Consider the following 21,238-nt stretch of genomic DNA (forward strand, 5'->3'; position numbering starts at 1 on the left):
ATCAAATCTTTAACCGTGGTCATTTTTAAGTCTTTTGTCATTTACAAACAGTTCTGGGTGTACTCTAATGCTTTTGCAAAAATGTTCCTATAAAAGGGTTTCATCTTCAAGGAATTCATGGAAAAGACTCTTGACAAGTACAGGTTTCTTGTAACTGACTATACTGCTGAACTGAATGAATAAGCATTTTCAGAACTCTAATGGAAAACTGATGAATTCATAAAAGTGCTAACAAAAGATCAATATGAAAAAAAAATTAATTACATGGGACTGAATGAACTGATGAGGATGATTATAATTTTTGTGACTTTCTGTCTGAATAAAAAAAAAAAAATCCCACAAGGACTCAGAGGCAAAAAATATACAAATCAATTTTCATTGCAAAGTATAGGAGCTGTTACAGTGGAGGATTACTGGACTGAATGTCAATATTATGATATAGTATGAGTGTGTTTCGTGTTTGGTAATTGCAATCACTGTTGCTTTTGTTGTGGTCATCCATTTACAATGCTTGGTGTCAGTTTATTTATCTCTTGTAAAAATAAAATACAGTGTGTGTGTGTGAAAAAAAAACGTTTAATCATCTTAATCTAGGAAATAGATTGATTCATTTCTCACCATGGGAATCCTAAGATATGAGCAATTATCCTGAGTAGTTAAGGTGGGGAAATTACTTCTGTAATGTTTGGCACTTCTGTAAAACATGCATGCACACACACTCACACACTTTTGCAACATGATTTCTCCATTCCAGTGAATAACCTAGTGTAAACTTTTCTGAACTTTATTTTTTGTCACTCAAAGGGTGATTCAGTTGTGTCAGAACATTTGTAGACCAATATAGACGTTTTTTGTGTTTTCATTTTATTCAGAAATATATCCAGAAGTGGAACTGCAGGATAGTAGTTTTTTTTTTTTTTGGCCGCACCATGTGGCATGCAGAACTTCCTGGACCAGGGATCAAACCTGTGCCCCCTGCAGTGGAAGCAGAGTCTTAACCCCTGGACCACCAGGGAAGTCCTGATATTTCTATTTTTAATTTTTCAAGGGCCCTCTATACTGTTTTCCACAGTGCTTGCACCAATATACATTCCCACCAACAGCACACATGGGTTCCCTTTTCTCCACATCCTCGCCAACACCTGTTACTTGTTATTTCCTATCTTTTTGATAACAGCCATTCTAACAGCTGAGAGATGATACCTCATTGTGGTTTTGATTTATTTGCATTTCCCTGATTAGTGATGTTGAGCATCTTTTCAAGTACCTGTTGGCCATTTGTATGTCTTCTTTGGAAAAATGTCTATTCAGATCCTCTGCCTGCTGTTTAATCAGATATTTTGCTTTTTTTTTTGCTATTTAGTTGTGTGAGTTCTTTCTGTTGTTTTGGATACTAGTCCCTTATCAGCTACATGCTTTGCAAATATTTTCTCCCATTTGGTAGGTTGCCTTTTCATTTTGTTGATGATTTCCTCTACTGGGCCTAAGCTTTTTAGTTTGATGTAGCCCCAAAGGATTATACTGTCTCAATATCCTTTGTTGCTTCAGTTCTTATTTTCTTTGTTTTTCTATCAGCAATTGTGGTAGCAGCTTGATATGGCTCCCAATGACCCCTGCCTCCTGGTATTCACAACCTTATGTAATTTCCCCTCCTCAAATGTGGGTTGGAACTAGTGACTTGCATCTAAGAAACAGAATACCGCCAAGGTGATGGGGTGTCACTTCCATGATGAGGTTACAAAAGATTGTCACTTCCACCTTGGTACATTCTCTCTCCCTTGCTTACTTTAATGAAGCCAACAGTCATGCTGTCAGCTGCCCCAAGGAAAGACTCACACAGAAGGGAATGAGGTGGCCTGCCAACAGCCAGCAAGGAACTGAAGTGCTCAATCCAAAACCGCTCAAGGAACGAAACCTTGCCATCACCCCTGTGAATGAGTTTGGAAGCAGCTCCTGCCCCAGCAGAGCCTTCAAATGGAACCACACCCCCAGCTGACCCTCAACTTGACTGTAGCCTTGTGAAAGACCCTGAAGCAAAGAACCCAGCTAAGTCATGCCTTTATTCCTAACACACAGAAACTGTGAGAAAACAAACATGCACTGTTTTAAGCTGCTAAATTTTGGAATAATTTACCTCAATAGGTAACTAATATTTTAATAGTATGCCATCTGTCTTTTATTGTAAGCTGCCTCAAACTTTCCTTGAAAATAGATGTTTAAATATGGAAAGCAGTAAGTAACTGGCCAATCCTTACAGAGCTGTGATAACCTATCACTGAATATTGGCAGTATTAGCTTTTGTGATACCACAATCTCATATTAAAGCAGTTTCTGGCATTTAGGGTTTACAATAAACTGCCTTAATTGTGTTTTGAGAATTCTTTGAAAATTCTCATGGAAATTTGTACCTCTAATCCAGGTAGGATGGAGTAGCTGGCAATGGTTTACCCTCCAACTGTAAACAACTACAAAGCTGGGCGAAATATATAAAAACAACAGTTTACAGACACAGAACAAAAAGTAACAGAAGGCTAAGTTTTAAGAAAAGGGAAATGCACAAAGTGAAACCTGCATTCACCCTGGCTTTCTTTCTGAGTGCATTTTCAAAAATGGAGTGCAAGAAAACAAAGCCCAAGCAGAAGGCAGTATCTCACTGGGCAAAGGAGATGGAGATTGGAACGAAAAAGACTAGATTTTAAGGAGTCCAGGGTTGGAGGGAAGTGCAGTGAAGACACTCTAAAAATATGCATCAAAAATCCTCTCAGGTCCTCCCCTAACATATAAGCTGCACATGAACAGGGCGCAATTCCAGGAAGCCTAGCAGAACCTCTTAGCAAAGAATTCAGAAGCCACACAGTGTTGGGGAGAAAGGTTGCAGTTTGGGCCTAGAGAGAGTATAACTTTGGTGAATACTTGGGGCTTTGAGTTGAGACCTCAAAGTCTAGCCCTAGGAGTAAGGACTACATTCTAGGCATTATGGGCAAAGCTGAAATAGACCCACCCTGATAAAGCCTAAAATCAAGCCTAGACTGGATCAAGGTGATCTGCTAGTATTTTAATTGCCAGCCAGAACTTAACATTTTTGGAGGAAGATAACAAATTCAGAATCTCTACAACACATCATCCACAATGTGTAATACACAATAAAGTTACTAGGCATGTCAAGCAGGAAAATGTCACTGATAACAAAGAGAAAAAGACAACAGAAACAGACCCAGAGATTATCCATGTATTGGAATAGCAAGGAACTCAAAATAACTATGCTTAAGTTGGTAAAGGGAGAAAGAGACCACAACAGATGAAAAGAAAACTAGAGAATGGGATAAAAGTTCTGTAAGAACAGGGACTTTGTCTTATTCACTGTCAAATCCTTGATGTCCAGAACAGTACCTGATAGACAGTAACTGCTCACAATGTTGGGTGGATCAATGAACAGTTAGTTGGATAGAAGGATGGGAGAGGTTATGCTGAAGGTTGGTAACAAAACCAAAGATTCTTAAATGCCAAGAGAACATTACTGTATTTCACAGTAAATATCAGAATAAAACTCTGCATCAAAGTCTAAGATAAAGGGACTTCCCTGGTGGCGCAGTGGTTAAGAATCCGCCTGCCAATGCAGGGGACATGTGTTCGAGCCCTGGTCCGGGAAGATCCCACATGCCGCGGAGCAACTAAGCCCGCGAGCCACATCTACTGAAGCCTGCACACCTAGAGCCCGTGCTCCACAACGAGAGAAGCCACCACAATGAGAAGCCTGCGTACCACAACAAAGAGTAGCCCCCACTCACCGCAAGTAGAGAAAGACCCAACGCAGCCAAAAATAATAAATAAAATAAAATAAAAAAGTCTAAGATAAACAACTATACATATGTATATACATCTATACAGAGCTACAGAAAACTAGTTATTGGTACATTTACTTCATTCACTATTTCATCCATCCAATCTTGAGGACATTTTAACCAGCAGTTTCCTACTCCCTGAGTAAAAATGAAAGCACAATACTACAAAATGTTCTAAAACCTTTATAAAAAGTACAAAATCTTCAGATTTAGTAATGTCTTACTCCATGTGCCCTGTACAAATTCCTCCCTTGCTGAATTCTCATCAGAAACAGCCAACACTTTCCACATGCCCCACCCCTCTCTGTGAAATGCTCTTCTTCCTAGGCAATCAATAAGATTCCCATGGAAGATGCCATATTTTTATATTACCTTGTCCCCTAGACACCTAAAGAACCGTTCCAACAGATTTTCAAACTCAGGACCAGAGGTTATGTCAAGAAGGCTTTAAGTAGTTATAACTAATGTGATACTCAGGAATTAGCCAGGTGGAAAATGTAGATCTGGAGAGAGAAGGAGTAAAGCAATAAAGTTTGAAGAGGCAGAGTGGGAAAATCTGATTATCTTTGAGTCCCAGGTCCCACAAGTTCTTAGACCCACCTACGTTGTAGTCCTGCCCTTCCTGCACCTTTCTTTTGATTCCAATAAATTATCCCTTTTGATTTAAGCTAATTTGAAGTGGGTTTCTATCACCTGCAACCAACAAAAATACTAAGTACAGCTAGATTACCAAGCGACTTCCCTCACCAAGAACTACATGCTGAACTGCCTTAAAACTACAGGTTCAATATTGTCTTCTTTCCCAAAGGAAAAGAGTATTACACTCTATTATTTTCTATTTATTTATTTCTGTGTCCTTGGGGAAAACTGTATGTAAAGATGAAAAAAAAAAGGAACACCATACCAAACACAATAAGGTGACAGAGGAAAATCTAATGCACTCTTGAACCTTGTGGCAGTGCTTCAATGGAGAGCAAAGGAGAAAACTCACTCACTCCCCATTTCTGAATCAATTGACTGTGAGTCTCCTAAAGGCAAGTAGTATCTCCTAACTGTAAGTACTGAATCAACTATCTAAGTAATGTAATGCAACTGTATTTAGGATAACTGCTCAAGTATTAGAGAGATCCAGGAAAACCTTTTTGATTTTAAGTCAATTTCCATAAGATTCCACTTTAGCTTTTTTGTTTTTTGTTTTTTTACAACTGCCACCATCTGCTGTGAAGACAAATTACAAGATGCAACCCAGTAATGAGTCCTGAAATCAATCTGTGGGTCACAACCAGCATTTAAAAAGCTCTAATGGTAAATATTAGAGTGCATCATATATAGCACTATACCCCCCCCCACACACACAGCATCATATGATGCTTCAGGCTTTTACTTTTTTGTCTTGTTTTCGGTGAAATTTATGAGTGTCCCTGCATTTTGCACAATTCCAGGAGGCACATCCATAGTGTAGCAAGCTCTGCAGTAACATACACTTAGGTATGTGTGTACTAGTCATTATGTAAAAATTTCTCACTGTGGATCACAGTCAAAACAAATGGGCAAACACTGATATAACGGAAAGATTAGATATTTTATTTAGAATCTTGCTTTCAAATCCAACTACCACCACTCACTCTGCAGTTCTAAGTTTTCATCTGTAAAATGGGGAAATATCTCATACAGCTACAAAGAAAACAAAACAAATAATACATGTAAGTGCCTGATGCCAACTCCAGCACTCTGTAATTACTGGATAAGTCTTAGTGCTCTACGGCCTTACCCCAGAGTGTTTCCATTAAGCCTAGCCTAGCCTAGCCTGTGACAAGATGAAATTTTCCTTGACATTTTTCAGGGCAACAAGATTTCATTTTTATTGCCAATATAACTAACATGGAATAGTTACAAAGACCCCCAATACGTACAAGGCCATTCTTTGGACTACATCTGATTCCTTTTCTTAGATTAGAAGAGTTGAGCACTCTGAATAGCAGCTCAGTTTCTCAACAAACATATATATTCTCAGCACTCTTAAAAGGGCCAAACACATAGAATACAATTATGGTCACACAGTCACATGGACCATGTCCTCAGAGTTTGCAGAGTAGGTAAGCAAAGCATGAGCAACACAGTCATGCGTAAATTAAAGTCTGACATCACTTCCCAAATAGGCTGCAAACAAAACAAAGAACTAGAAATTATCTCACACAAGTTTTGACATTTGCTACTAGCACTTGCATTGCCAAAATTAAATGTATGGAAAGAAAGGCCTAAATATATACTAAGTAATTTTATATGTTAGAATTTTTCCATATTAAAAATTGACAAAAAGAAAAAAACTGATGTAACAAAACTTATTCAGAGTCCAAAGACTAGCTATTCCCCCCCCCACCAATGTAAATACGATTTATCCTATTTTTCTTTTGCCCAACTTCAAAAACCAGAATATCTGTACTATATATTATAATGACTATTTCAAACTGGTCTCTTCCATATCTTAAAAATCACTGTGAGGCAATAAGCCTACAAGCCCTTACTGTAAACCTAACTTAGAGCACAGGTACTAAATACTGACACAGCATCTATAATTCAATATAGATAAGGACCATATTGAAATGAAATTTATAAGTCCATTAATACAGAAGCATTGCTAGAAAGAAGTCATGATATTAAAATAAGGTGTGGGGCTTCCCTGGTGGCGCAGTGGTTAAGAATCCGCCAATGCAGGGGACACGGGTTCGAGCCCTGGTCCGCGAAGATCCCACATGCCGCGGAGCAACTAAGCCCGTGCGCCACAACTACTGAGCCTGCGCTCTAGAGCCCACGAGCCCAAGTACTGAAGCCCGTGCTCCGCAACAAGAGAAGCCACCGCAAGGAGAAGCCCGCGCGCCGCAACGAAGAGTAGCCCCCACTTGCTGCAACTAGAGAAAGCCCGCGCACAGCAACGAAGACCCAACGCAGCCAAAAATAAATAAATAAATTTTAAAAATAATAATAAATAAATAAAATAAGGTGTGGTCCATAATGTATTTGAGTCACTGATCTAATTACTAAATTTGTCTAGGCTTATTTATCTGTAAAACTGGGAAGCAATTCTTACTAAATTCCAAGGATGCTCTGAGGACACATGATTATAAATCTAGGTACTATAATAAGTCCTTATGCAATCAATTTGGACTACACTATGATGTCATTAGAAAAAGCTAGTATATGCTAATTGGATGTTCAAAAGCACTCAAAACCATAGCATTGAGAAGTACTTCTCATGTTGAGTCAACTGTATCCTGGATTGAACATCTGCTGACATAAAAGAATGTGAGAGTCTTCAAAAAATTCAGTCTTCTAATGAAAACACTAATCTGAAAAGATGCATGCAACCCAATGTTCACAGCAGCATTATTTACAATTGCCAAGATATAGAAGCAACCTACGTGTCCATTAACAGATGAGCGGATGAAGACGTGGTGTGTGTGTATGTACATACAGATACATGTGCACACACACGCAGCCCCACACACCGGAATACTACTCAACCGTAAAAAATGCATGAAATTTTGCCCTTTGCAACAACGTGGATGGACTTGGAGGGTACGATACTAAGTGAAATAAGTCAGAGAAAGACAAATACTGTACAACATCACTTATATGTGAAATCAAAAAAATAAAACTAGTGAATATAACAAAAAAGCAGACTCACAGATATAGAGAACTAGTGGTTACCTGTGGGGAGAGGGAAGGGGGAAGGGCAAGATAGGAGTAGGGGACTAAGGGAGTACAAACTATGTATGAAATAAATAAGCTACAACGATATATAGGACAACAGAGGAGGGAAAAACCCCAGTCTTCTAAAACTGAGTGAGAACAAATTCAGAGGCCTGTCACTGGTACTCAGCAGCACAGGTAAAACGATTCAAGTAAATGTTAATCTCTGTTCCACTGTTACCTTCCATCAAACAGCTATGCTAGAACTCAGATCTTTCAAATCTCAAATGGTTTAAGAATTCAAGATGCCAAATTTCTGATACATAAATTTTATGGCTGGATTATGGAATTATGCTAGACTCCTTAACAAGACTATGCAAAATTCTCCTCTATAAAAAGATAATACCATTGCCACCATCTAACTAATTTTTCCTAAACTGGTCACTCTGCTGCTCCACCTACAACTGTCACCCAGTTCCAGTCTTTTCATAAGCTACCACACACTAGTGGGGCAGTTGGCTGGGGTTATGCTGCAGCAAGCAGCCAAATAAAGTGAAGTTAACTGGAACTGAACCCAATGGTCATTTTGCAAGGACACTTGAACTTGGAAGCATTTTGTAAAGTGCTGGTTATTTCTAATAATATTCCTGTGAAGTTTCAGTATTGAGCCATTCACTATACATCACTGCCAACTATATGTCACCTTAAAAACAAGAAAACTGCATGGCATTTCCCTGGCTTTAAAAAAAGAAAAAAATAACAAATCTAGTCCAATTCTTTTTAAGTGTAAACAATGGGGGCAGGGCATAACTTAATAAAACTGCAAGGTACTCATAGCGGCTAACCTGGCACCAGTCGTCTGGGAACCACAGCTTTAGGTCCTAGAATCTTAAACTTTTTAAGCTCACCAAGTCCAAACCTTACTTCACAAGTGAGATTTTTAAATTAAGAGTTTTGGTCTGATTATTATAATAGCTTAACTCTTACACTTCACTATGTACCAGGTACTGTTCTAGGCCCTTTACACCTATTTATTCTTTCAATCCTCACAACAAACCACAAAGAGTGAGGTCAACTAATTTGCCCAAGTTCACACAGTTATTAAGTGACAAAGTCAGAATTCAAATCCAAACAGTTTAGGTCCCGAATCTATACTCTTAAACCACGAGGCTCTACTGATTCTCTACAGAATGGTTTAAATCCAGCCCCACACAAGGGTTCTCAGAGTTCCAACGTGAGAAACTAATAATTTTCCACACATCCTTTTTTTCCAATCCCATCATCGCAGTTGAACTGCAAAAAGTTCCTCTTGTCTGTCTGCAACTTTAAGTAATCTAACTTTTGTACCCAAAACAGACGCCTTCTCTGGGAAACCAAAAGATGCTGTGGCCAGGTGGAACGGAACTCGTGTTTCTCGTTGTTGTTTTAATCGCTACACCTGAGGTGCCTAAAAACATAATAAGTAAATGACCAGCAACGCTGGTTCTGAGAAAGGCAAACATCTACCGTATTTTCATGATGCCTAATGAGCTGAAACTGAGCTAAAAACAAGGACGGCCCCGTCTTTTTTTCCCAGCTGTCTCTAATTTATTTGAGAAGGGGAAGTCTCAGTCTATGCATCTGAATACAGGTGAGAAATGGGTGAAGGGAAACGGGGGTCAGATACGTTATGCTCCATCTCTCCACAGTGGGGAGGCTCAGACTTCAGACCCTGTGTTGGAAGTTAGAACCAGTATTACACACCATTTCTGCCCTGGCCGGCTTCAGCGCCTCTCCAGGCTGCAGAGAGGTGGTTACGTGGCGCTTGGAGGCATTTCCTCCGGCCTGGAGAGGTGGCAGCCCCCGCTGGTGGGAGCCCCTCGCCCAGAGCCCTGAGGCAGGTGGCGCCTGGAGGAGGCGGGAAATAGGAGGCGGGAGCTTCCCAGGGATCCCCGAGGGGCCGTCTGCCGTGGCTTGGCCGGAGCCGCTGTAGGGCCGCGCCTTGCCTGCGCCCCCAGCCTTCAGGACCACCCGCGCCAAACCCGCCCCCCGGCCTCGAGGGTCAGCTGCACGCCGAGACCGGGCTTCTGAGGCAAAGGCGCCCGAGGGCGGACGCAACCCTCTGTGGGCCACTCACCAGGTTGAGGGGTCCTTCCATTACTTCCATAGACCCCGGGGTAAGCGGCGGCCTGAGGAAGGGGAGCGACGGAGCCCGGGCACATGGAGGGTAACAGCTGGAGAGCGCGACGCAGCGGCGGCGACTGTGGCCCCACTCCGCGCCCCGGGAGCCAGCGGCGGGCGCAGAGGGAGCAACAACCGCACCACTTCCTCCTCCGGCGCGGCGCCGCGGGCCCGCCCCCCGCGCCGCGGCCACGCACGCGTCACCACGTCACACGCGGCTGGTTCAAGGTGGGAGGGAGGACAGGGAGTGGGTGGGGCTCAGGGAAGGCGGGGCACGGACAAACGTACACTTTCTCGCGGTCCATCTTTCCTCTCGCGAGAAGCATGTCTTCAGCTTCCGCATACGTCACGTGAGGAGGTACAGCCTTGTTGCTGGAATTTAAGTAAAAGTGGCTGACTTCTGCTATTGGTCTCTCCCATTTCCTTCCAGCGTAACTCTTCCCAGATTCACTCTGCTTTGCCACATTCTCCCTTGCTTTCAAGTCCCCACCTTTATTCTTGCACCTGATTTTTTTTCCCAGAAACGAGATTTGAGTAATGCTAAACCATGCACTGGACTAGACCCTGCTGGAGGGAGACAAACAAATGATTCAGGGCTGCGCTCTCAAGTTGCTAACAAACTAATGAAGAAAATAATATGGGTCACAAATAACCATATGTAATCCTTGATTCATTTAACAATTATGTGCTAAACCACTATGGTGGGTTCTTTCTGTCAAGGAATTCACTGGTAAAAAATAATTGTGATTTATGCTGTAAAGGTAACAGCTGTGATAGAGGCACCATGAATTGTGCAACTTGAAGGAAATAAATTCTTTCAAAAGCCTTGTGAGCTTGGGAATTCCCTGGCGGTGCAGTGGTTAGGACTCCATGCTTTCACTGCGGAGGGCCCAGGTTCCATCTCTGGTGGGGGAACTAAGATCCTGCAAGCCGTGGCCGGGAAAAAAAAAAAAAAAAAGCCCTGTGAGCTTGGAAGAGGACCCCAAGCTTTAGGTGAGCACCCCCAAGCTTTAGGTGAGACCCCAGCCTTGGCCTACACCTTGATTGCAGCCTTGTGAGATCCTGAGCAGAGGACCCATCAAAGCCATTCCCAAATTCCTAACCCATGGAAATTGTGAGGTAATAAATGTGTGTTGCTTTTAGCCACTAAGTTTGTGACAATTTATTATATGGCAAAGAAAACTATTAAGACCCCTTCAAGGGGATGAAATCCAGAGGCAGAGCTTTCTTGATAAACTATAACCGTGAGCAGTGAATCCATGTCACTGCAGTACTGCTACAGTGGCTGGCTGTGCAGTGGGCAAGTTTAATATTTCTAAGGGGAACTTCAGCGACAGCTGGACAAGGAAGGAGACTATGTGTTTGAGAGCAACTTCATTCAGATCAGCAAACGGCAAGACCTGATAGATGTATACAACCATGTCCAAATGGTGACATGGACATTGCATCTGCCAGCTGTATTCTCTGCCACTTGCTGTCATGCTGTTGGCCTGACCAGCCACAGGCTATGAAGACTGTGCTGTTCGTGGCCAGATCATCAAAGGAAGAGGCTGCAGGCCTGCAAAGACTTCAGGGCTATCCAAGCTGCTTCTCTTGAAGTATGGGGAACAGCAGCTATGCCTGAAGCTTGCCAGTGGCCGTTTTTTTCTACCTGCAGGTTTGTATCTTTTCAGACACATGGAAGACTCCTTAGCCTATTAGAAAAAGCCCATTTATTTCCTGAGACTATCAATAAAGGGTTGTAGAAATCCCCAGGCCATCCGAGCTGGGGACACAGGTGGACATGCCTATTACTGAAGCAGAGATGGGAAAAGCTCAGCAGTACATCTCTGCTGCAACTCAGCAAGATGGGGCCAGTGGGTTTGGGGGAACATTTAAAAGCTGCAAAGCTTTCAGTGCTCTCTGTGGCTCACCTGGAAAGTGAATTTCATGTAAAAGAACCCAATCCTCAATGGGCCACTGAAACAGGAGGGAAGGGGGCAGGGCACAACCTTTAAAAGAATGACATAGCCCGAGGACATGATGTAAACTGATTAGAACCAAATATGTCCAAGATGGCAGACCAGTCGACTTCCACTAGACCTTGAACCTCAGTATATGCTCATTGTAGCACATCAGCAAGCTAAATGACACAGCCACAGGCGCCATGACAGTTCCAAGGCCAATCATAAAGGTCAAAAAGTGAGTGGTGGCCCAATTCCTGGCAATCCCCACCCCTTCCCCAAAATAGCTGGAATACTCCTCCCACTCATTGGCCTATGAAATTACCCACCCCTAGAAAAAGTGACAACCCCATACCCTGGGGCCACTCTCATCTTCTGAAACGGCCCACAATCTGTCTGTGGAGTGTGTTTCTCTCTAAATAAATCCACTTCTCACCTATCACTTTGTCTCCCTCTGAATTCTTTCTGTGCTGAGACATAAAGAACCTGAGCTTCATTAAGTCCTGAGACCAGGTGTGATTTCAGTTAAAATATGGTGGGTTCAAGTCCCAATCTGGGTTTTGGCTGGGTTCAAGTCCCAGCGTGTGGGTTCAAGTATCAATCTGAGTTGCACAGCTTCACCACCACTTAGGGACTTGCCACATTGGAGAGGTTAGTGTGCTTTTCCAGAGTATACCTCAAGGCCCGATTTCAGACATTCCTTAGATATTAGCTGCTCTAATTGAAACCAAGCAGGACCCTGTAGGGCTCCCAGGTACAAATCCTTTCCGTGTCCCCCATTTCTTTTTTTTTTTTTTTTTTTGGCCGCGCCATGTGGCATGCAGGATCTTATTTCCCCAGGGATTGAACCCATGCCCCCTGCAGTGGAAGCACTGAGTCCTAACCACTGGACCTCCAGGGAATTCCCCCCCCAACCCCCATTTCTTGTTTGTAGGAAATAGGCGTCATTCAGCCTCCTTGACCTTTCCTGAGTTCCAAAGGGCAGGTTCAAACAGTTGCTAATCAGGGAAGAGAGGGAATACAGAAACAAGGGAGGGGCTGTCAAGAAACAATAGTGCAGCCTTGGGGCAGGGTCCTGGTTCCTCCTCAAGGAATATATAATATCTTTGAGCTCTTCTGCAGAACTAAGGCCCCCACCCAGGTGGAGAATGGCAACTTCAGGCTGAGAGCAAGATTCCTGGAGCATCACCCTGTTACCTAACCACCAACCAATCAGAAGAACGGCACACACCCTGCAGCCCTCACCCCAAATTTTGCCTATAAAAACTTTTCCCCAAAAACTACCAGGGAGTTCAGGGTTTTTGAGTACAAGCCACCCATAATTCTTTTTTAAAAATACATTTATTTATTTTTGGCTGTGTTGGGTCTTCGTTGCTGTGCACAGGCTTTCTCTAGTTGCGGCAAGCAGGGGTTACTCTTTGTTGCAGTGCACGGGCTTCTCATTGCGGTGGCTTCTCTTGTTGTGGAGCACGGGCTCTAGGCACACGGGCTTCAGAGTTGTGGTGCATGGGCTCAGTAGTTGTGGCTTGCAGGCTCTAGAGCTCAGGCTCAGTAGTTGTGGCGCATGGGCTTAGTTGCTCCCGGACCAGGGCTCAAACCTGTGTCCCCTGCGTTGGCAGGTGGATTCTTAACCACTGCACCACCAGGGAAGTCCCCCACCCGTTCTCCTTGCTTGGCCCTGCAATAAACCTTTCTCTACTCCAAACTGCAATGTTTATTTGGCCTCACTGTGCCTCAGGCACACAAACTTTGTTTGGTAGCATAATCTTATACGCATCTACAGCATCAGATTCTCCAATCTCTTCTTGAACACTTACTACCTCAAAGTGATCCGTTGTGATCCATTTTTTTTTAAATTAGAGAGTTCTTTCTTTGTTTGAACTGTAATCTGCCTTCCCATTGAGACAGGAAGGGGGCAGGGCACAACCTTTAAAAGAATGACAGGGCTTCCCTGGTGGCACAGTGGTTGAGAATCTGCCTGCCAATGCAGGGGACACGGGTTCGAGCCCTGGTCTGGGAAGATCCCACATGCCACGGAGCAACTAGGCCCACGAGCCACAACTACTGAGCCTGCGCGTCTGGAGCCTGTGCTCCACAACAAGAGAGGCCGCGACAGTGAGAGGCCCGCGCACCGCGATGAAGAGCGGCCCCCGCTCGCCACAACTAGAGAAAGCCCTTGCACAGAAACGAAGACCCAACACAGCCAAAAATAAATAAATAAATAAATAAATAAAGTTATTTAAAAAAAAAAGAATGACAGCCATTGAGGACATGACATGAACTGGTTAGAACCAACTAGGTCCAAGATTATGGACAAGTGACTTCCAGTAGACCCGTGAGCCTCATTATACATTCATTGTAATACATTAGCTAAATGACACACCCACCAGCACCATGACAGTTCTAAGGCTAACCTAAAAGGTCCAAAAGTGGGGTGTGGCCCAACTCCTGGAAATCCCCACCCCTTCCCTAAAATAGTTGGAATAATCTTCCCACTCATTAGCCTATGAAATTACCCATGCCTATAAAAACTGACAACCCGTACCCTGGGGCCTCTCGTCTTCTGAGATGGCCCACACTCTGTCTATGGAGTGTGTAAGTCTCTGAATAAACCTGCTTTCACTTTACTGTGGCTCAATCTTGAATCTTTCCTGCACGAAGCCAAGGACCCACACTTGGCGGCCCTTCCCAGGGACTCACCTGAGACCTGGCACATGACCATCCTCACGTGCCCCAACTTTGTTTTCCTGAAACACCATGACTGCCATGCCCTGCGTTTGTATTAATCACTATAACATGGGTGTGTGAACATATGCACAATCTGTTGCCTGCTATCAAAATGTAAAATGTGCATGCCCTTGACTGAGCAATCCCTACAGAAATGCTAGAACAAGTATAGAAAATAAAAGTATGTGAAGGGACTTCCCTGGTGGTCCAGTGGGTAAGACTCTGGACTCCCAATGCAGGGGGCCCAGGTTCAATCCCTGGTCGGGAACTAGATCCCGCGTGCATGCCACAACTAAGGGTTTGCATGCCACAACTAGGAGTCTGCATGCTGCAACTAAGAGTCCATGTGCTTCAACTAAGAGCCCGCATGCCGCAGCAAAGATCCCACGTGCCTCAACTAAGACCTAGAGCAGCCTAATTAATTAATTTTTTTAAAGTTTGTGAAGACGCTCACTGGGGGTATTATAATAGTACTCTCCCTGGTCCCAGAACAGTTCAAACAAAACTAGAAAGATCATTTGACAGAGGTGCTATAGAGGGGATTCCTGCATCAAGGGGATCTTGGATTGACCTCAAAAGTTTTTCTGGTTATAAGTCTTTGATGTGCTCCGTTACAGGAAGAGGGGGGAACAGACCCTTCTGGTCTCCTGTTCTGTTTTCTCTGCCTCTATTATTTCTCTCCCCTTAAGCAGAGGGGCTCCATGGAGAAGGGGATTAGCACAAGGTCAGCATCAAGAACCATCACATAGTCCTTGAGGTGTGTGTGGCCCCTCCTCTGACTTTACTGTGGGGAAAAGAATCCAGTGTACTCCCACAGCTTCTGTGTTTATAGACTGTCCAGTGAATTCACCCCAAGCACACTGTCTTTGTCACAAAACCTATAGGGTCTGCCAAAGGGGCAATAACAGTGTAAGCAGATAGGGTTGGGGTTGTGGCGGGGGGGGATCCCTGGAGAAAGAGAACCAGGCCTGGCTTTCTTGATATGAGAGAAGGCATTTTTGGCCAAAACCATGACCCTGCCCCAGGACTGCACTATTGTTTCTTGACTGCTCCTCCTTTTTTTCTGCATTCCCTCCCTTCCCTGATGAGCCACTGTTTGAATCTGCCCTTTGGAACTCAGAGAAGGTCAAGGAGGCTGAATGAAGCTTATTTCCTACGAACAAGAAACATGGAAAGGATTTGTACCCAGTAGCGCCCCACAGGGTCCTGCTCTGTTTATACAAGAGTAGTGAGAAGTGGCCCTCGCTTGCCACAACTAGAGAAAGCCCTCGCACAGAAACGAAGACCCAACACAGCCAAAAATAAATAAATTAATTAATTAATAAAGAGTAGTGAGAGAGTGCAAAAATATGTCTAAATCTGAAGAACCAATCTCTTTTCCTACATACAAAATAAAAATTTAAGTGATAAAAATAATGGCTAAACTTCAGAGAAAACCAGTTTGCTGGCATAGTTAGCATGTTAAGTGGATAACCCTCTTTCCTGTACTTACTAGGTGTAAGGACTCATCTTGCTTTGTCATTCCTTGATATGAAAGGAACTGCCAAATCCTTCCCCATTTCCAACTTCGTCATAAACAAAGGGGGAAGACTGCCTTTAACTTTAAATGGAAACTACCTATAGTTTTAATTGTTTGTTTTTAAGACTGAGCATGGTGTGGAACAGAGGGTAAAAAAGTTGATTCATTTGTTTCTTGAAGATTTAAATTTCTTCTTTTCTTGAAACTATATCCCATTTCCCAATAGCAATGGTTTAACTTTGTATAAGACTTTGCAGGTTTCCAAGCACTTACATGTACAGGCGGGCACCCATTCAATTCCAACAGGTTCAAATTAGTGGCTTGCCCAGTGTCATAAAATTAGTAAATAGCCGAGCTAGGTCTTGAATCTAGGTCTGTCTGGCCATAAGCCCAGTACTCTTTCCACTACAAGCAGCTAAATATCTACTGGAGTGACATCTAAGGTTGGTAATAGCAGAAATAGACTGTTAGGGTAACCCACTGTAATTACATAGGTTATTTTGGGTTTTCCTAAGTTCAGGTCCTGGGTACCAAGAGATTCGAGCTAAAAAGAGAGTTGCTATTGTTAGTGGCTCTAGTCTCCTCTGGGGTAATTGCCAAGAACTATTCACAAACCAGACTGGGCAGGAACAGGCCACGTGAGGGAGGGGGAGGGTAGCCACAAGGTTGCAGTCTCTAATTCCTTGGACTCTGAGCCAAGCTGCCCAGTCGCTTCAGCCTGAGCCAGGATGAAGAGAGCCAAGTTAGGCAGGAGTCAGGCATTCTACTCAACAAAGCTCAACAGAGGGGAGGCCAAGGAAAGTAGAATTTCAGGGCAGGTTTCTTACCAGTAAGCTGACACCAGGGAAAAGTCTGTCAAATAAAGGCAGAAAGGCAATGATTCAACCAACTTTGCATTAGGTGTTTCTCAACTAAGGGAGCAGAAGAGAGCTCTCCAGAATCCCAAATGTCCTTGGACTGTGCATCTGCTGGTACACCAGGAGGGCTGCCTTGATTCCATCTATAAAAAATAATTCACCTGTTGATCTGTGCTCGGTCAGGCATGAAGGAAACAGTTTTCACCTATATTTTCTTTTCAGACATGTCAGAACACTGAGGCATCTCTAATCAAGTCCCTTTAGTTATTATAATCACCATCTCCAATTACACAGACCTCAAACTTCCAGCTCTACCTCTTGCTCTGACCCTCTGATGCAAAATGCTGGTCCACTGGACTTTATTTCAAACAGAGTAGTCACATATTGGAAAAGGATCAAAGGAATCATGAGATATTAGAAGATGGAGTTCAATTACTTTTAAATCAATGTAAATGAGAGAAGACTTAGAAACTGAATGGTAGGAAAGAAATGATTGAAGTCATAGGCAGAAGTTCAGAAACTGTTCTTCCTGAAGTTTTCTAGGAGAGATTTGCCTCCAGCTTCCTTTAAAAACATTTTCTTCAGTTGCCAAGATTCTCAAGTCCATTGTTAGCCTATTCAGTCCCTCTGTGTTCCATGCTCCCTGCTGCCATTCCACCTAAGCAACACAAGCACGGGAGACCTCTGACTGACAATTCTGGGAAGACACGTGAGGGCTTCAGGGAAGGAAGGGTTCATAGCAAAGCAGCACAGAAAAAGTAAACATTTTACCACTAATTGAATCTTTTACCTCTCACTTTCACTGCATTCTTTACTTCTGAAATGGTCTTTTTTGCAGGACTTTATACTTTTTCCACCCTTCAGGGAACTGAAAAGTCCTTGGGGGGAAATCTGTCTTGAAACTATGTAAGCTTGAGTTTCCAAAATAAGCAAACAAAAAGAAAGAAGGGTGGAGAGAAGGGAGGGAGGGTGGGAGGGAGAGAAGGAGGGACAAGGAGAGAGAGAGAGAGAGAGAAGGAAAGGAGGAAAAAGAAGGAAAGAAAAAGGAAGGAAGGAGGAAGGGAGGGAGGGAGGGAAGGAAGTAAGGAATGAAGGAAGGAGGGAGGAAAGGAGGGAGGGAGGGAAGGAGAAAGAAAAAGGAAAAAGAGAAAGATGGAGGGAGGGAGCGGGGAGTTGGGGGGAGTGGGGGAGAGAGAGAGAGAAAGAAAGGAGAGAAAATTTGACAGACACCTTATACACATTATCCTGACCTGTTTACATCACATGCTGCTGACATTTGGGCCAGAAGCAACTGTGAGAAGAATGATGCAACCTCAGATGTTAGGACACCAGGGCTGCAGCCAAAGAATTCTTACAGCAAACATGGAGGCTAGCCAGACTTCAGCTTTATTCCATGCTGAATTCTCCCTTGCCAGTTCTAAAATCCACAGGACTCTAACTGACTCTTCCACGGCTTGACTGCCATGTTGATCACACTCTTCCAGTTTACATTTTGGGGGAAGTGAGAAGAGTAATTAGAGAAATAGATCAATTAAAGAATTTGGGGCCACAATATTGAAATAATTTACGTGAGATTGAAATAAAGAACTTTCTTGAATTCTTCAATGATCACAAAGCAAATATCCTACTTAATTAAGTCATAATTATTGGATGCATTTTAATCAAGTTTACTTTGTAACTGTATAAACAATTAAAGCCTTTTTTGCGTTTTTATACCTCTTATAATGAAAAATTTCAAGTATATCAAAAAGTATAATAGTATAATGAACACCAATATATCCAAACCCTATATTCAGTGTTAATATTTTTCCATATTTTCTCCATCTATTTGTCTGCTAGAAATTTTTAAGTGAATCTTAAATAATATTTTACTTTCCTCTAATTACTTTAGTATTCATCTCTAAAAAATGAGAACATTTTTCTCTACTATAATACCTTAAGTTGTACATAACAAAATTAACATTAATTCCTTAATATCAGCCCATACCATAGTCAAACTTTCCCAACTGTTTCCAAAATACCAAGATTGTAGCAAGTCAAGATCCAATCAAAGTCCACAACTTACATGGAATTGCTGTCTCTTAGTCTCTTAATTTGCTTTTAATCTAGAGAAATCCTGACTCTTCATTTTTTTTCGTGATATTTACTTGTGAAAGAATCTTGGACAGTTGTCCACTCTTCCAGTGTATTTTTTTTTAAAGGGAGATTTCTTTTTTTAATAATTTTTTTTAATATGAATGGCTGGATTTTATTTATTTATTTATTTATTTTATTTTTTTGGCTGTGTTGGGTCTTCATTTCTATGTGAGGGCTTTCTCCAGTTGTGGCAAGCGGGGGCCACTCTTCATCGCGGTGCGCGGGCTTTTCACTGTCGCGGCCTCTCTTGTCACGGAGCACAGGCTCCAGACGCACAGGCTCAGTAGTTGTGGCTCACGGGCCTAGTTGCTCCGCAGCATGTGGGATCCTCCCAGACCAGGGCTCGAACCCGTGTCCCCTGCGTTGGCAGACAGATTCTCAACCACTGCGCCACCAGGGAAGCCCCCAGTGTATTTTTAATCATTGATTATTCTGTCTTTTAAAATCATTGAATAAAGACATAATATTAAATGTACTTTCTTCAATATTCACTGACAATAAGTCTATTTTTTGTTATCTTTTTATTTTTTATTTTTTAATTTTGTTTTATTTTGGGCTGCCTTGGGTCTTCGTTCCTGCACGTGGGCTTTCTCTAGGTGCGGCAAGTGGGGTCTACTCTTGGTTGCGGTGCGAGAGCTTCTCATTGCAGTGGCTTCTCTTGTTGTGAAGTGCGGGCTCTAGGCATCCGAGCTTCAGTAGTTGCAGAATGTGGACTCAGTAGTTGTGGCTCACAGGCTCTAGAGCGCAGGCTCAGTAGTTGTGGCACACGGGCTTACTTGCTCCGTGGCATGTGGGATCTTCCCGGACCAGGGATCGAACCTGTGTCTCCTGCATTGGCAGGCAGATTCTTAACCACTGCACCACCAGGGAAGTCCTGACAATAAGTCTTAAAGTAAGTAAAACAAGGAATATCAAATTTTGACCTTATAACAATGAATCCTGTGCCATCTATTTTAGTTGGCACTCTTTTCGTTGCAAATAGCAGAAACCAACTTTGACCAGATTAAATTACATGGGGAATTTAATTGAAATTTATTAGTTATGAATTGTATTTTCCTGCATATAATAAAAAAACCGCAGAATAAAAATAGCTTAAGTAAGATGGAAGTCTGTAAAGGAAGTCTAGAGGAAGGCAGTCCAGGTCTGGCATGGCAGATTAATAGCAGGGGCCCACACTATCTCTCTGTTGCAGGGAAAAGATGGGGTCATGTCCAAGTGAAACAGGAGGGAAGGGGGCAAGAAACAAACTTTAGAAGAATGACAGAGCCTGAGACAGCAGAAGCAAGAAGAACTACAGTTCTGCAGCCTGTGGAAGGAAAACCACATCACAGAAAGACAGACAAAATAAAAAGGCAGAGGACTTTGTACCAGATGAAGGAACAAGATAAAACCCCAGAAAAACAACTAAATGAAGTGGAGAAAGGCAACGGTCCAGAAAAAGAATTCAGTATAGTGATACTGAAGATGGTCCAGAACCTCGGAAAAAGATTGGAGGCAAAGACCGAGAAGATGCAAGAAGTGTTTAACAAAGACCTGGAAGAATTAAAGAACAAACACCTAGAAGAATTAAAGAACAAACAAACAGAGATGAACAGTACAATAACTGAAATGAAAAATACACTAGAAGGATTCAATAACAGAATAACTGAGGCAGAAGAATGGAAAAGTGACCTGGAAGACAGAAGGTGGAATTCGCTGCCGCAAAACAGAATAAAGAAAAAACAATGAAAAGAAATGAAGACAGCCTAAGAGACCTCTGGGACAACATTAAACGCAACAACATTCACATTATATAGCCAAAGCAATCTTGAGAACGAAAAATGGAGCTGGAGGAATCAGGCTCCCTGACTTCAGACTATATTACAAAGCTACAGTAATCAAGACAGTTTGGTACTGCCACAAAAACAGAAATATAGATCAATGGAACAGGATAGAAAGCCCAGAGATAAACCCACGCACATATGGTCACCTTATCTTTCATAAAGGAGGCAAGCATATACAGTGGAGAAAAGACAGCCTCTTCAATAAGTGGTGCTGGGAAAACTGGACAGCTACATGTAAAAGTATGAAATGAGAACACTCCCTAACACCATACACAAAAATAAACTCAAAATGGATTAAAGACCTAAGTGTAAAGCCAGACACTATCAAACTCTTAGAGGAAAACATAGGCAGAACACTCTATGACGTAAATCGCAGCAAGATCCTTTTTGACCCAGCTCCTAGAGAAATGGAAATAAAAACACAAATAAACAAATGCAACCTAATGAAACTTAAAAGCTTTTGCACAGCAAAGGAGACCATAAGCAAGACCAAAAGACAACCCTCAGAATGGGAGAAAATATTTACAAATGAAGCAACTGA

At 42.6% G+C, this 21,238-nt stretch overlaps 1 protein-coding gene across 1 annotated transcript in view; it reads right to left on the reverse strand.

The window, feature by feature from the left end:
* NRBF2 (nuclear receptor binding factor 2) overlaps nucleotides 1-9,883 on the reverse strand; it is a 30,687-nt gene extending 20,804 nt beyond the window's left edge. Inside the window, exon 1 of the mRNA XM_068547466.1 lies at nucleotides 9,649-9,883. Coding sequence (XP_068403567.1) covers nucleotides 9,649-9,678 — 30 coding nt within the window. The 5' untranslated portion in view covers nucleotides 9,679-9,883. The remainder of the gene's footprint in view (nucleotides 1-9,648) is intronic.
* Between the last annotated feature and the right edge of the window lie 11,355 nt (nucleotides 9,884-21,238).

This window comes from Eschrichtius robustus, chromosome 7 (genome assembly GCF_028021215.1).
Source record: "Eschrichtius robustus isolate mEscRob2 chromosome 7, mEscRob2.pri, whole genome shotgun sequence".
In the NCBI taxonomy this organism is placed as follows: Eukaryota; Metazoa; Chordata; class Mammalia; order Artiodactyla; family Eschrichtiidae; genus Eschrichtius; species Eschrichtius robustus.